The sequence below is a fragment of the Nothobranchius furzeri genome, chromosome 10 (genome assembly GCF_043380555.1).
Source record: "Nothobranchius furzeri strain GRZ-AD chromosome 10, NfurGRZ-RIMD1, whole genome shotgun sequence".
NCBI lineage: Eukaryota > Metazoa > Chordata > Actinopteri > Cyprinodontiformes > Nothobranchiidae > Nothobranchius > Nothobranchius furzeri.
Window position 1 is genome coordinate 27,004,734 of NC_091750.1, and position 15,150 is coordinate 27,019,883.

General features: G+C 46.8%; 1 protein-coding gene across 1 annotated transcript in view; it reads left to right on the forward strand.

The window, feature by feature from the left end:
- The first annotated feature begins 3,369 nt into the window (after window positions 1-3,369).
- Window positions 3,370-15,150, forward strand: part of camk2a (calcium/calmodulin-dependent protein kinase II alpha) — a 56,308-nt gene continuing 44,527 nt past the window's right edge. Inside the window, exons 1-2 of the mRNA XM_054730998.2 lie at window positions 3,370-3,672; window positions 7,819-7,913. Of these exons, the coding sequence (XP_054586973.1) occupies window positions 3,611-3,672; window positions 7,819-7,913 (157 nt within the window). The 5' untranslated portion in view covers window positions 3,370-3,610. The remainder of the gene's footprint in view (window positions 3,673-7,818; window positions 7,914-15,150) is intronic.

Below are 15,150 nucleotides of genomic sequence, written 5' to 3' on the forward strand. Positions count from 1 at the left end.
AGGGCGGGATGTGACTAAAATGCAGCTGAGAACCTCTCTAGAGAGTTTCTGATTTATGAAGTGGAGATTGCGTGCATCTGTGCGTACTCCATGTTTGATAGATCACAAACCTACTTGGTGTAAGAACATATTTTTTGCTGAGCTTAAGTACGGTTTTAGTAAGGATTCTACGCAATGTTTGATAAATGAGACCCCTGCCCTGTGTTGAAGAATGGCAAGGATGAAGCCACTGTTGATAAAAGCATAAAATCATGTTTGCAGTTGTCCATGTAGGGACGCAGACATGTAGGGGACACAGATGTAGGGACACATATAGGGACACAGACATGTAGTGACACAGCAGACATGTAGGGGACACAGATGTAGGGACCCATATAGGGACACAGACATGTAGGGGACACAGATGTAGGGACACATATAGGGACACAGACATGTAGGGGAAACAGTTATGTAGGGACACAACAGACATGTAGGGGACACAGTTATGTAGTGACACAGCAGACATGTAGGGGACACAGACATGTAGGGGACACAGATGTAGGGACACATATAGGGACACAGACATGTAGGGGACACAGTTATGTAGGGACACAACAGACATGTAGGGGACACAGTTATGTAGTGACACAGCAGACATGTAGGGGACACAGACATGTAGGGGACACAGATGTAAGGACACATATAGGGACACAGACATGTAGGGGACACAGTTATGTAGGGGCACAACAGACATGTAGGGGACACAGTTGTGTAGTGTCACAGCAGACATGTAGGGACACAACAGACATGTAGGGGACACAGACATGTAGGGACACAGACGTGTACTGACACAGCAGACATGTAGGGGACACAGACATGTAGGGACTCAGCAGACATGTAGGGGACACAGTTATGTAGTGACACAGCAGAAATGTAGGGGACACAGTTATGTAGTGTCACAGCAGACATGTAGGGGACACAGACATGTAGGGACACAGACATGTAGGGACACAGACATGTAGGGGACACAGACATGTAGTGACACAGACATGTAGGGGACACAGTTATGTAGTGACACAGCAGAAATGTAGGGGACACAGACATGTAGGGACCCAATTATGTAGTGACACAGCAGAAATGTAGGGGACACAGACATGTAGGGACACAGTTATGTAGTGACACAGCAGAAATGTAGGGGACACAGACATGTAGGGACACAGACATGTAGGGGACACAACAGACATGTAGGGACACAGACATGTAGGGGACACAGTTATGTAGTGACACAGCAGACATGTAGGGACACAGACATGTAGGGGACACAGACATGTAGGGGACACAGTTATGTAGTGACACAGCAGAAATGTAGGGGACACAGACATGTAGGGGACACAGAGATGTAGGGACACAGACATGTTGGGAACACAGACATGTAGGGGACACAACAGACATGTAGGGACACAGACATGTAGGGGACACAGCAGACATGTAGGGGACACAGCAGACATGTAGGGGACACAGCAGGCATGTAGGGACACAGACATGTAGGGGACACAGTTATGTAGTGACACAGCAGAAATGTAGGGACACAGACATGTAGAGGACACAGACATGTAGGGACACAACAGACATGTAGGGACACAGACATGTAGGGGACACAGTTATGTAGTGACACAGCAGACATGTAGGGGACACAGAGATGTAGGGACACAGAGATGTAGGCACACAGACATGTAGGGGACACAGTTATGTAGTGACACAGCAGACATGTAGGGGACACAGACATGTAGGGGACACAGACATGTAGAGGACACAGAGATGTAGGGACACAGAGATGTAGGGACACAGACATGTAGGGGACACAGTTATGTAGTGACACAGCAGACATGTAGGGGACACAGACATGCAGGGGACACAGAGATGTAGGGACACAGACATGTAGGGGACACAGACATGTAGGGACACAGACATGTAGGGACACAGACATGTAGTGACACAGACATGTAGGGACACAGACATGTAGGGGACACAGACATGTAGAGGAAACAGACATGTAGGGACACAACAGACATGTAGGGACACAGACATGTAGGGGACACAGTTATGTAGTGACACAGCAGACATGTAGGGGACACAGACATGTAGGGGACACAGACATGTAGAGGACACAGAGATGTAGGGACACAGAGATGTAGGGACACAGACATGTAGGGGACACAGTTATGTAGTGACACAGCAGACATGTAGGGGACACAGACATGTAGGGGACACAGACATGTAGAGGACACAGACATGTAGGGACACAACAGACATGTAGGGACACAGACATGTAGGGGACACAGTTATGTAGTGACACAGCAGACATGTAGGGGACACAGACATGTAGGGGACACAGACATGTAGAGGACACAGAGATGTAGGGACACAGAGATGTAGGGACACAGACATGTAGGGGACACAGTTATGTAGTGACACAGCAGACATGTAGGGGACACAGACATGTAGTGACACAGCAGACATGTAGGGGACACAGACATGTAGGGACACAGCAGACATGTAGGGGACACAGACATGTAGGGACACAGCAGACATGTAGGGGACACAGACATGTAAGGGACACAGCAGACATGTAGGGACACAGACATGTAGGGACACAGACATGTTGGGAACACAGATATGTAGGGACACAGCAGACATGTTGGGAACACAGACATGTTGGGAACACAGATATGTAGGGACACAGCAGACATGTAGGGACACAGACATGTAGGGACACAGACATGTAGGGGACACAGACATGTAAGGGACACAGCAGACATGTAGGGACACAGACATGTAGGGACACAGACATGTTGGGAACACAGATATGTAGGGACACAGCAGACATGTAGGGGACACAGTTATGTTGGGGACACAGATATGCAGGGACACAGCAGACATGTAGGGGACACAGTTATGTTGGGGACACAGATATGTAGGGACACAGACATGTAGGGGACACAGTTATGTTGGGGACACAGACATGTAGTGACACAGCAGACATGCAGTGACACAGCAGACATGTAGGGGACACAGACATGTAGGGGACACAGTGTAGGGGACATGTTTTTAACCCAGCTTTGGTGGTGAAGGGAAGAGGAAGAGGAAGAGGATCAGGAAAAGGAAACCAACAGAAAAGAAAAGAGACACAGGGTCTCCCGGGACCTCCTAAAATCCTGGATGTGACTGAGCCAGCTGCTCAACCCCAGTACAGTTCTGGTACTGGCCTTGGTACTGGCTCTGGTTCCTATATGAAGCACTCTTGCTGGAGCTCAGTTGGAGGATGTAGTTGCCATGGTGAGGCTGTGTGTTTCCTGTCCTGTGATTGGCTGAAGGAGGTGTGGGTGGATGGACTAAGTCTCTCAAAGCTATGCTGTTTCAGTTCCTGAGTTGCAGATCGTCTCAGAGACACAGAGGCAACACTCTTCCCTGCTGCTCTCACCCTTCATCCTCCTCATCCTCCTACATCAGGAGCCGAGCTATTCTCCTCCACCTCTTCAAACAGACAGGCGTGTCTAACTCATTTCCTAACATCATCATCATCAAAGGAAGACAACAGGAAGTCCCCTGACCCTCACCCTGCCAGGTCACCATGGCAACGGTCATCAGCACACGATTCTCTGATGAGTATCAGCTGTACGAGGAATTGGGGAAGTAAGTTTCACCTTCATCATCGTCATCACTTTGATTTGTTACATAAGTGTTTTTATTTGATTTGTATTTATGTTAAATATTATTATTTATCATTCAGTAAAATGGGTTTCTCGTCACTGGTGTGTGTGTGTGTGCGCGCGCGCGTGTGCGTTAGGATCAACTGAGCATTCTGCTCTTTTAGTGTGAAAAACTTGTTTGACGTGAAGATCTCAGTAAGTTGATGAGCAGACCGTTACCATGGTAACATGAAGACTGAATGATGTGATGAGTGCCAATATTAAGCTGAAAGATTTGAACATTTATAGATAATTGATTAGCTGCTATCAGAAAGAACAGCTGGATAAACGCAACGCTGGAGAGAAGCACCTTTCTGACCCGTCCCACTCACCATCCACCCACTTCCTCTCTCTCTCTCTCTCTCTCTCACACACACACACACACACACACACACACACACACACACACACACACACACACACACACACACACACACACACACACACACACACACACACACACACACACACACACACACACACACACACTCAGAGTAACACACTTAATGCCAGGTCTCTTACATAATGTGATGGTGGGTGGCAGAATGCAGCTTTCATCAGAAACACTTTCAGCTGAAACTCAGCCTTCCCCCAGAGAAACCAGTAGCCCCAGTTCCTGATCCATTGTATCAACTGGAGGGAGAAGATCTAGTCCTCCATGTCAGCAGCAGAGCTGTGGCCTTGTTCACTCTTCTTTCTACAGTTCATGTTTCTACTCAGCTTATATGCTGGTGAAGGTTCTTAGTTATCCAGCTCTTGGTAATCCAAAGGGGTTTGACTGAAAGCAGCTCGACGTTTCGCTTCTCAGGAGGGGCTCGGAGTAGACCCGCTGCTCCTCCACATCAAGAGAAACCAGTTGAGGTGGCTCGGGCATATGGTCAGGATGCCTCCTGGACGCCTCCCTGGTGAAGTTTTCTGGGCACGTCCAACCAGGAGGAGATCTAAAGGTAGACCCAGGACACGCTGGAGGGACTTTGACTCTCAGCTGGCCAGAGAACGCCTTGGGATTCCCCGGAGGAGCTGGCCCAAGTGGCTGGGGAGAGGGTAGACTGGGCCTCTCGACTTAGGCTGCTGCCTCCATGACTTGACCCCGGATAAGTGGCCAAATATGGATGGATATAATTAACACTGCTTCCTGCGGTCAAAGGGGTAGATGAGACCAAAATGGAGGTGTTTACCCAGAGTGCACTGCAGCATCCACAGCTGATTCCAGCTGTAGTATTGTGGGGTAGGGCAGGTCATGCCAAGTTTACCAAGAAGTCCTCTGGAGACCAGAGTCCTTTAGAGTCTGATGTGAGACCTTCTGTCTGACACTTGGACCAAACTGAATTATGAATCCAGACCAGAACCTGACTGGAAAGCTGTGGTGGGACCTTTAGAGAGCTGAATATCTGCAAACATACAACGTAAAGAAGAGTGGGCCAGAACTAATTCAGAACCAGAACTGTGTGAGAGGCTGATGAGGTCAGACGGAGGTTTCCATCTACCGAAGGGGGTTCTGTTGAGATTGGGTCTTGTTTTCTGGTCTAGTCCAGAAAGGGTGAAGAGGTGTGATCCTGTCACCTAACCCTAACTCCAAAACTCAGTTTCCCAGAATGCATCTGGTGTGTCATCAAAAATAGGCTGTAATCGGGAGCCACACCCATCAGGTTCCTGCTCCCTCACATCATCACACAAACATACACATAGGACCTTGGGGGGTGGGCAAGTCAGGGAGTGCGGGTATGGACCCCATTTCCGCATTCCTGTGACAACCTGCCCCCCAATTTTATTTGCACCTTATACACTTCCACCGACGACATTCCACACAAACACACACTTAGGGCCTTGGGAGTGAGCACATTCAACAGCATTTGGCAGGGGGATATCTCAGCCTCCTCCCGGGTGCCGGTGCCCACTTCCAATTTTAAACCGTACTTAGACACTGATGGCTGAGGGTGTAAGTGGGGTGGTGCGGTGGCATCCGCTGGCATAGGCCGGATGATGCCCGCGCTGCCCACTCACCACAGCCATGGAATACACCTCATGATCACACAACACTACATTGGAGCAGGCGGAGGAAGACTAGGGGTCTTAGCCACCTCTGTTGTTGCTAGGCTTCCTGGGGCGGGAGGCTAGAGGGGAGATCTGGCCGTCTGGTTGGGGTCTGGGGTGGTGGGTTGCTGTGCTCAGCAATGGGCGGGGGAGCTTGCTCATCAGCACCCCAGCAGAAAGGGTCAAACTCTGGTTACCGGTGATGGTTGTACCCCATGTGCAGCAGTACCGGGACCAGAGTTAATAGGGTGTGTATGGGGAGCATGAGTGGGTGTCCGGCGTGCATTTTTGTAAGTCTTGGGTTGTATGTGCATGTGTGAGCATGAGGGAGGGAGTGTGTGACTGTGTTTGTGTATGACTGTAAATGTTAGGTGTGGCCTTTGACTCCTCCCCTCTCCTGGAACTTCTTTTGATGATATAGATCTTCGTCCCCCCTCCCCCTGCCACACCTGGTGTGAGGGGTTGTACCTTGGTCTGCCTGAGTGTTCGTGGCAACCGGGTCTGGGGGTTTAAGATTTTGGCATCTGCCTGATAGATCCCGGTGGCTGCCTGGTGGGGTCTGGGTCCCTGGGCTCTGCTGGGTCCCAGGCGGGGGTGGTCGCCCCTGGGTCCCGGGTCGCTGGGTTCCAGGGTGGGAGGCTGCGGGCGGGCCTGTGGGCTTGCCGCTGATATCTCCTGGGGCTCTGCCGGCTGCTGGTTGTGGCCCCCCGGGGCGATCCTTTGTGTCTCTCGAGGGGGGCGGGGGCCTTTCCGGTTGCAGTCTCCTTCGGGTTCCTGTGTTCTGGGGCTGCGCCTGGATCTCTGGGACTTGGAGCTCCCCCCGTCTCCTGCGCATCTTTGGGGGGCGGATCTGTGGTCCCTCACACTCTCTGTTGGACGCTCCTATAGAGAAACCTTAAATAAACAAGCGCGTGTACACACACAGGTGCTCTCATGGTGCTCTCATCAGTATGGGCTTGGGCACGTTCAACACAGGTCTTAAGACTATGGTGGGCACTCAGTGCACTGTGATTTATTATCGTGATTCTTCAGTTAAACAATGTTGATTATATATTTTCATCAAGTTGACGCAGTGATAGCTAGATCTTGTTGTATTGTTGTTGTGTCCCTTTTTTTATCCTTTTGCTTTTTTTTTGTCTTTTTCTGCAGGTTTAGAAGCAGATTCTTGTTCATTGTTTATTTTTGTGGAACCCCCCCCTCTCCCCACCTTTTCTTTTCCTTTCTCTTTCACCTCTGTCTCCGTGTCTGGTCGGAATTACAAAGCATTCAACAACAATAACAATAAAGTTTTAAGTATCAGGCGTGACATTAAAAGCAGACGCTTTGATGCTCCACCTGAGAGTAAATCTTGTTACCAGCATTCAGACATCAATTCTGTTTACTTCACAGCCAGACAGGACACTGTAAAAAAAAAAAAAAAAAAAAAAAGAACAGGTGAACGGGAGTCTGAGCAGATAAATGCCATTTTCTGATCTCGTTAGATACGTGACATGGATTTAACTTGTGATGTTTGTGAACTTTAAAGGCATTTAAAGCCAACAAAGTGCTGATTTTCAACAGGCGGCAAAACATATTTTAGGTTTTGGATGATGAGATGTAGATGACTCCAAACTGTTCGTCTCACCAAATTAACAGTTTTAAACCAGACACAGAGACAAGGAGCTTAGTTTAGCTTTACACCCTTCTCCCAGGACGACAGAAGGATCATTAAAGGTGGAGAAACCCACCATGAACCTGGCTATGGTGTCAGTAACAGCTACACCGGGGGAGAGGAGATCCTGCTGTGACACAGATGACATGTCTGCCTTGAATGACCTGTTTTACAAGCTGATAAATCTAAAAGCACGTGACAGACATACTCAAAACACACATAATTACTTATCATTTAAACTGAAGTACAGCATATGTGTGATTCAGGGCGTAAGGCAAAGCGGACCAGAAATAAACCTTCACAGCCCTGTTCAGGGACCCATGAGCCGATCGGAGGTGGCTCCATACAGCTTACTCTCTTCATCTTGATGTGTCTGCTGATTGGTTCCTTCTGCTTTGTTTCCAGGGGAGCGTTTTCGGTGGTGCGGCGCTGTGTTAAGGTTCTACTGGGTCAGGAGTTTGCAGCCAAAATCATTAACACCAAAAAACTGTCTGCCAGAGGTGAGAAAACTAAGATCACACCCAGGTGTCTGCAACAGCACATGCCTACCTGCTATAACACTGTTCTGTTCAAACACACCTGCTACAACACACACCTGTTCAACACATGCCTGCTATAACGCATTTCATCAACACACACCTGATATAACACACACCTGTTCAACACATGCCTGATATAACACATCTGTTTAAACCGAACCTGCTATAACACATGTCTACCCATCACACCCCTGATATAACACACACCCGTTCAACACACACCTGATATAACACACACCTGTTCAACACATGCCTGCTATAACGCATTTCATCAACACACACCTGATATAACACATCTGTTCAAACCGAACCTGCTATAACACACACCCATTCAACATACACCTGATATACCACACACCTGTTCAACATACACCTGATATAATGCACACCTGTTCAACACATACCTGCTATAACACATGTCTCCTCATCACACCCCTGATATAACACACACCCGTTCAACACACACCTGATATAACACACACCTGTTTAACACAGACCTGATATAACACACACCTGTTTAACACAGACCTGATATAACACACACCTGTTTAACACACCCCTGATATAACACACACCTGTTTAACACAGACCTGATATAACACATCTGTTCAACAAACACCTGATATAACACACACACCTGTTCAACACACACCTGATATAACACACACCTGTTTAACACAGACCTGATATGACACACCTGTTCAACACACACCTGATATAACACACACCTGTTTAACACAGACCTGATATAACACATCTGTTCAACACACACCTGATAACACACACCTGTTCAACACACACCTGATATAACACACACCTGTTTAACACAGACCTGATATAACACACCTGTTCAACACTCACCTGATATAACACACACCTGTTCAACACACACCTGATATAACACACACCTGATATAACACACACCTGATATAACACATGTCTCCTCGTCACTCACCTGATATAACACACACCTGTTCAACACACACCTGATATAACACACACCTGTTCAACACACACCTGATATAACACATGTCTCCTCATCACACACCTGATATAACACACACCCGTTCAACACACACCTGATATAACACACACCTGTTCAACACACACCTGATATAACACATGTCTCCTCATCACACACCTGATATAACACACACCTGTTCAACACACACCTGATATAACACATGTCTCCTCATCACACACCTGATATAACACACACCTGTTCAACACACACCTGATATAACACATGTCTCCTCATCACACACCTGATATAACACACACCTGTTCAACACACACCTGATATAACACATGTCTCCTCATCACACACCTGATATAACACACACCTGTTCAACACACACCTGATATAATGCACGAGAGTAGAGGTGGGTTTAAGCAGTGATTTCAGATCAGACAGTGAAGAGGCCTGTCTGCCATGGAGCTGCTTCAGCAAAATAACCATCTCCTCTAAGCTTATGCGTTGTCTTGTGGACAGTCAGCAGCAGCTGGTCAGCTGACCTGAGTGAATGTGAGGGGGTGTGTGGGTGAAGCAGCTCGCAAAGGTAAGGCGGGGCAAGGACATCAAGCAATTTAAAAGAAAAGAAAATCATTTTAAAACAAATCCTAAAAGGCTCAGGTAGCCAGTGCAACAAGTCCAGAACAGGGGTGATGTGATCAAACGTCCTTGTTCCTCCCTTGTTGTTTAGTTTAGTTTAGTTTAGTTTAGTTTAGTTTTAGTTTAGTTTAGTTTAGTTTAGTTTAGTTTAGTTTTAGTTTAGTTTAGTTTAGTTTAGTTTAGTTTTAGTTTAGTTTAGTTTAGTTTTAGATTAGTTTAGTTTAGTTTAGTTTTAGTTTAGTTTAGTTTAGTTTAGTTTAGTTTAGTTTTAGATTAGTTTAGTTTAGTTTAGTTTTAGTTTAGTTTAGTTTAGTTTAGTTTTAGATTAGTTTAGTTTAGTTTAGTTTTAGTTTAGTTTAGTTTAGTTTAGTTTAGTTTTAGATTAGTTTAGTTTAGTTTAGTTTAGTTTAGTTTTAGATTAGTTTAGTTTAGTTTAGTTTTAGTTTAGTTTAGTTTAGTTTAGTTTAGTTTAGTTTAGTTTTAGTTTAGTTTAGTTTAGTTTAGTTTGGGGATATTGAACAAAGACTGTGTTAAATGTGAGGATGATGCAGCCGTGGTTTTGTAGACAGAGGCTAATTTGCAACCCTTGAGTTTTAGAGGCAATCAGATAACAGCATTTATAGCATTTATCACCACACACACACACACACACACACACACACACACACACACACACACACACACACACACACACACACACACACACACACACACACACACACACACACCAAATCCATGTATATACATTAGTTTAGCAGATAAGAAACATCCGTGTTCACAGGTTTGTTTTGGTTTCAGCCATTTTTTCATCTGCGAGTTAAACGTTGTAAAATGTGTTAACAGCTTTATTGCTGATGGTAGACGGTTCCACATCTGAGATTGTGTAAATGAGAACAAGGATTGACCAAATGAAGTTAGTATTTGCAGTCATCGTTGGCCACTCTGGTTGTAGCTCCTGTGCTGCTGGCTTTTATCATCAGTCTGCTCACCAGCTCTGGAACAAAGCCTTTTAGACATTTGAATGTCAGTTTTATCACAGAAGTTTATAAAGTTATGGAAACTTAGGAGATTGTATTTTACAGTGGTGTCACTTCTTTGGTTTTTGGTCCAGGGCTTGTAGGGCTTGTTTTACAGCAGTCTGGGTTGCTTGGATCCAAACAGTTACACTGTAAGAGAGGTAAGACAGGAGACAGGTGAGACAGGATTGTGGCATGTGGGTAAAGTTGGACAGCTTTCACAGGTAAATTTGGCCTTATCAGGTGAACACAGCTGAGCTTGGTCCTAATGGTTCTGGACACTTTTCTGATGTGGGACTCAAATTTAGGATGAGAATCCAAAACAACACCCAGATGTTTAAACATCCACTTGTTGGATTTCTTTGTGGTCAATGAAGACGGTGAAGTTGTCAGAAACTGGAGACGGTTTTGCTGTAGTTCAGGGTCAAAAGGTTATTCTTTACCCAGTGAGACACCCCCACCACCTCACTGCTAGTGAGGCAAGCACCAACAGCTAGCATTTTTAAATCACGCTTGAAAACTCACTATTTCAACCTAGCGTATACCACATAATTATGAACCTCACAACTACATTGTTTAAAAATGGAATTCACAATATCAACTTCGTATTATTGAGGTTCTTTTTAAAATGTTTTCCTAATTTTTTATTCTCCCTGTGTTTTATTGATTTTTAGCTGTTAGTTTTTGGGAATTTTGTTGTATTTCATTTTTATCTTTTATCTGTGTTCAACATGATATACTGTATAACGCCGGTTTAATTAACTAACATTTTTAGTGTACAGCACCTTGTTAGGTAGTAATGCCTTGTTGAATGCGCTGTATAAATAAAATTGGATTGGATTCAGTAACTTTACAGCCTGCTGCGGAGTCTTTGATGTTACATAGATGATGGCATCATCAGCATACATTTGGCATTGGACACCTTTACAACTGTTGGGTGAGTCATTCATGTATAGACACAACAGTAATGGACCTAGGATGGAACCTTGTGGAACTCCTATTGTACAGTTTTTAACGCTTGATTTAATTCCATTAACTTTGACACTCTGTTCTCTGTGTTTTAGATATGATCTGAACCAGTTAATAACTGAGAACATTTCATTTGCTGAGTTTATGTAGGAGCCTCTCACGATTTACTGTGTCAAAGGCTTTTTCAGATCTGAGAAAACTGCTCCAACTACATTAGCACTGTCTAAAGAATGTTTAATGTTTTCGGTGAGAAAGGTGGTAGCCAGTTTAGATGAGTAACCTGAGAAAAACCCAAACTGTTCTGGATGCAGTAGCTGATTTTTATCCAGGAAACCGATTAGCTGCTCTGCTGAGGATTTTTTCCATATCTTTGGATGTGACTGGTAAAAAAGTGATTGGTCTGTTGTTACTGATGTGGTCAGAGTGGCCGGATGTCAGAATTGGAGTTATGACACCTTTTTTGAAGCCTTCTGGAAATTCCCCTTTTGTACATGATAAGTTTATAAGCCTCTCCCTGGGCTGCCACCTAACCATGGTGAAGGGGTTTGAGTGTCCCAATGATCCTAGAAGCTAAGGCTGTCTGAGGCTTTCTGCCTCTGGTAGGGTCACCCATGGCAAACAGGTCCTAGGTGAGGGATCAGACAAAGAGCAGCCCAAAGACCTCTTATGATGAATAATGATGAATAATATAAATGGAAACCGTGTTTCCTCGCCTGGACATGGGCTCCCCCCCCCACCCCCCACCCCCCGGAGCCGGGCCTGGAGGTGTGGCATGTTGGCGAGCACCTGGTGGCCGGGCTTTCATCCCATGGAGCCCGGCCGGGCACAGCCCGAAGAGGAAACGTGGGTCCCCCTTCCCATGGGCTCACCACTCGTCGGAGGGGCCAAAGGGGTCAGGTGCAGTGTGTGACGGGTGGTAGTCGAGGACGGGGACGTTGGCGGTCTGATCCTCGGCTGCAGAAGCTGGCTCTTGGCACATGGAATGTCACCTCTCTGGTGGGGAAGGAGCCTGAGTTGGTGTGTGAGGTTGAGAGGTTCCGACTAGATTTAGTCGGACTCACCTCAACGCATGGCTCTGGCTCTGGAACCAGTTTCCTTGAGAGGGGTTGGGCTTTCTATCTCTCTGGAGTTGCTCCCACTGAGAGGCGCCGAGCAGGGGTGGGCATACTAGTTACCCCCATCTTGGTGCCTGTACGTTGGGACTTACCCCAGTGAATGAAGGGGTAGCCTCCCTCCACCTACGTGTGGGGGGATGGGTTCTGACTGTGGTCTGTGTTTATGTACCAAACTACAGTTCAGACTACCCACCCTTTTGGGAGACCTTGGAGGAGGTGCTGGAGAGAGGTCCTTCCGGTAACTTCCTCGTTCTGCTGGGGGACTTTAACGCTCACGTGGGCGACAACAGTTAGACCTGGAGAGGTGTGGTTGGGAGAAACGGCCCCCCTGATCTGAATTTGAGCACTGTTTTGTTATTGGACTTCTGTTGCCAGTCATGGATTGTCCATAATGAACTCCATGTTCAGACATAAAGGTGTCCATGTGTGCTCTTGGCACCAGGATACCTTAGGCCGCAGCTCGATGATCGACTTTATTGTTGTTTCTTCTGATCTGCGGCCGGCCGCATGTCTTGGACACTCGGGTGAAGAGAGGGGCGGAGCTGTCAACTGACCATTACCTGGTGGTGAGTTGGCTCCGATGGTGGGGGAGGATGCCGGTCAGACCAGACAGGCCCAAACGTATCGCAAGGGTCTGCTGGGAACGTCTGGCAGAGTCTCCTGTCAGAAGGAGCTTCAATTCCCACCTCCGACAAAACTTCCAAAATGTTCCGGGGGAGGCGGGGGACATTGAGTCTGAATGGACCCTGTTCCATGCCTCCATTGTTGAGGCGGCCGACCAGAGCTGTGGTCGCAGGATCGTCAGTGCCTGTCGTGGTGGCACCAACGATGGTGGTGGTGGTGCTAGCAACACTATTCAACCACCTCTTGGAGCGATGACAGAGTCACGGGTTCAAAGCTGTCAAAACGAGAAGACCAGAGAACAGAACCTGAGTGTCGTTGGGCAGCAGGGGAACTCTGAGCCCTGATAGAAGTGATTTTCTTTGTAAAAGAGTGCAGAAAGTTTTCACAAGCAGCAGGTGATGGTGCCATGCAATCTATGTGTTGAGCATTAGGAACAAAGTCAATGGTTTTAAATAAAACACATGGATTGTGACCATTTGATACAACCAAATCAGACAAGTGCTTTCTTTCAGCACCTTTCACACTTTTATGGTAACAATCCTTCAACATTTGAAATGAGATCGCGAGTTTGTCCTTTAAATGAAACTGGACCAATCTGCAGCCGTGGCAGAACAATCAGGTTCTCTCTCAAGGCTAAGCTTTGTGTCATGAGTCACAGCTGCTGGTGCATGCTCCATCCATTCTTCTGTCATCCATCCATCCTTCTGTCCATCCATTCTTCTGTCATCCATCCGTCCTTCTGTCATCCATTCTTCTGTCATCCATCCGTCCTTCTGTCATCCATCCATCCTTCTGTCATCCATCCATCTATCCTTCTGTCCTTCCATCCATACACCCTTCTGTCATCCATCCTTCCATCCGCCCTTTTGCCCATCCATTCATCCATCCATGCTTCTAGCCATCCTTCTGTCCATCCATTCTTCTGTCATCCATCCATCCGTCCTTCTGTCATCCATCCTTCCACCCGTCCTTCTGTCATCCATCCTTCCACCCGTCCTTCTGTCATCCATCCTTCCACCCGTCCTTCTGTCATCCATCCTTCCATCCGTCCTTCTGTCCATCCATCCATTCATCCATCCATCCTTCTGTCATCCATCCATTCATCCATCCATCCATCCGCCCATCCATCCTTCTGTCATCCATCCATCCATCCATCCTTCTGTCCTTCCATCCATACACCCTTCTGTCATCCATCCTTCCATCTGCCCTTTTGCCCATCCATCCATTCATCCATCCTTCCAGCCATCTTTCTGTCCATCCATTTCTGCTTCAGCAATAGAACCCCCCAGCCACCAATTTTTCATAGAGGAAGACAAACACATGTTCACACACACACACACACACACACACACACACACACACACACACACACACACACACACACACACACACACACACACACACACACACACACACACACACACACACACACACACACACACACACACACACACACACACACACACACACACACACACACACACACACACACACACACACACACACACACACACACAGAAAACTGACAGAATCAGTAGAGCTGTGGATGCTTTTCTGGGAATTATCACTATTCTGGTTCTTAGACGGCCTTTGGTTGCCTAGCAATTGCCTGCAAAGTTGTCAGAGTGTGTCTCTGTGTATGCAGCGCTTCAACGCTGTTATATAACGGAGTGTCCTTGCAGCTGTTTAACACACCTGAGCGGTTACACACCTGAGATTCCCTTTTTATTCCTTCCGTTTTTAGAAAACACAAAGAGCGTGGATCAGAGAGAATCTAACCACAGCAGGTTTCTCAATGTGTGTGTGTGTGTGTGTGCGTGCGTGCGTGCGTGCGTGCGTGTGTGTGTGTGTGTGTGTGTGTG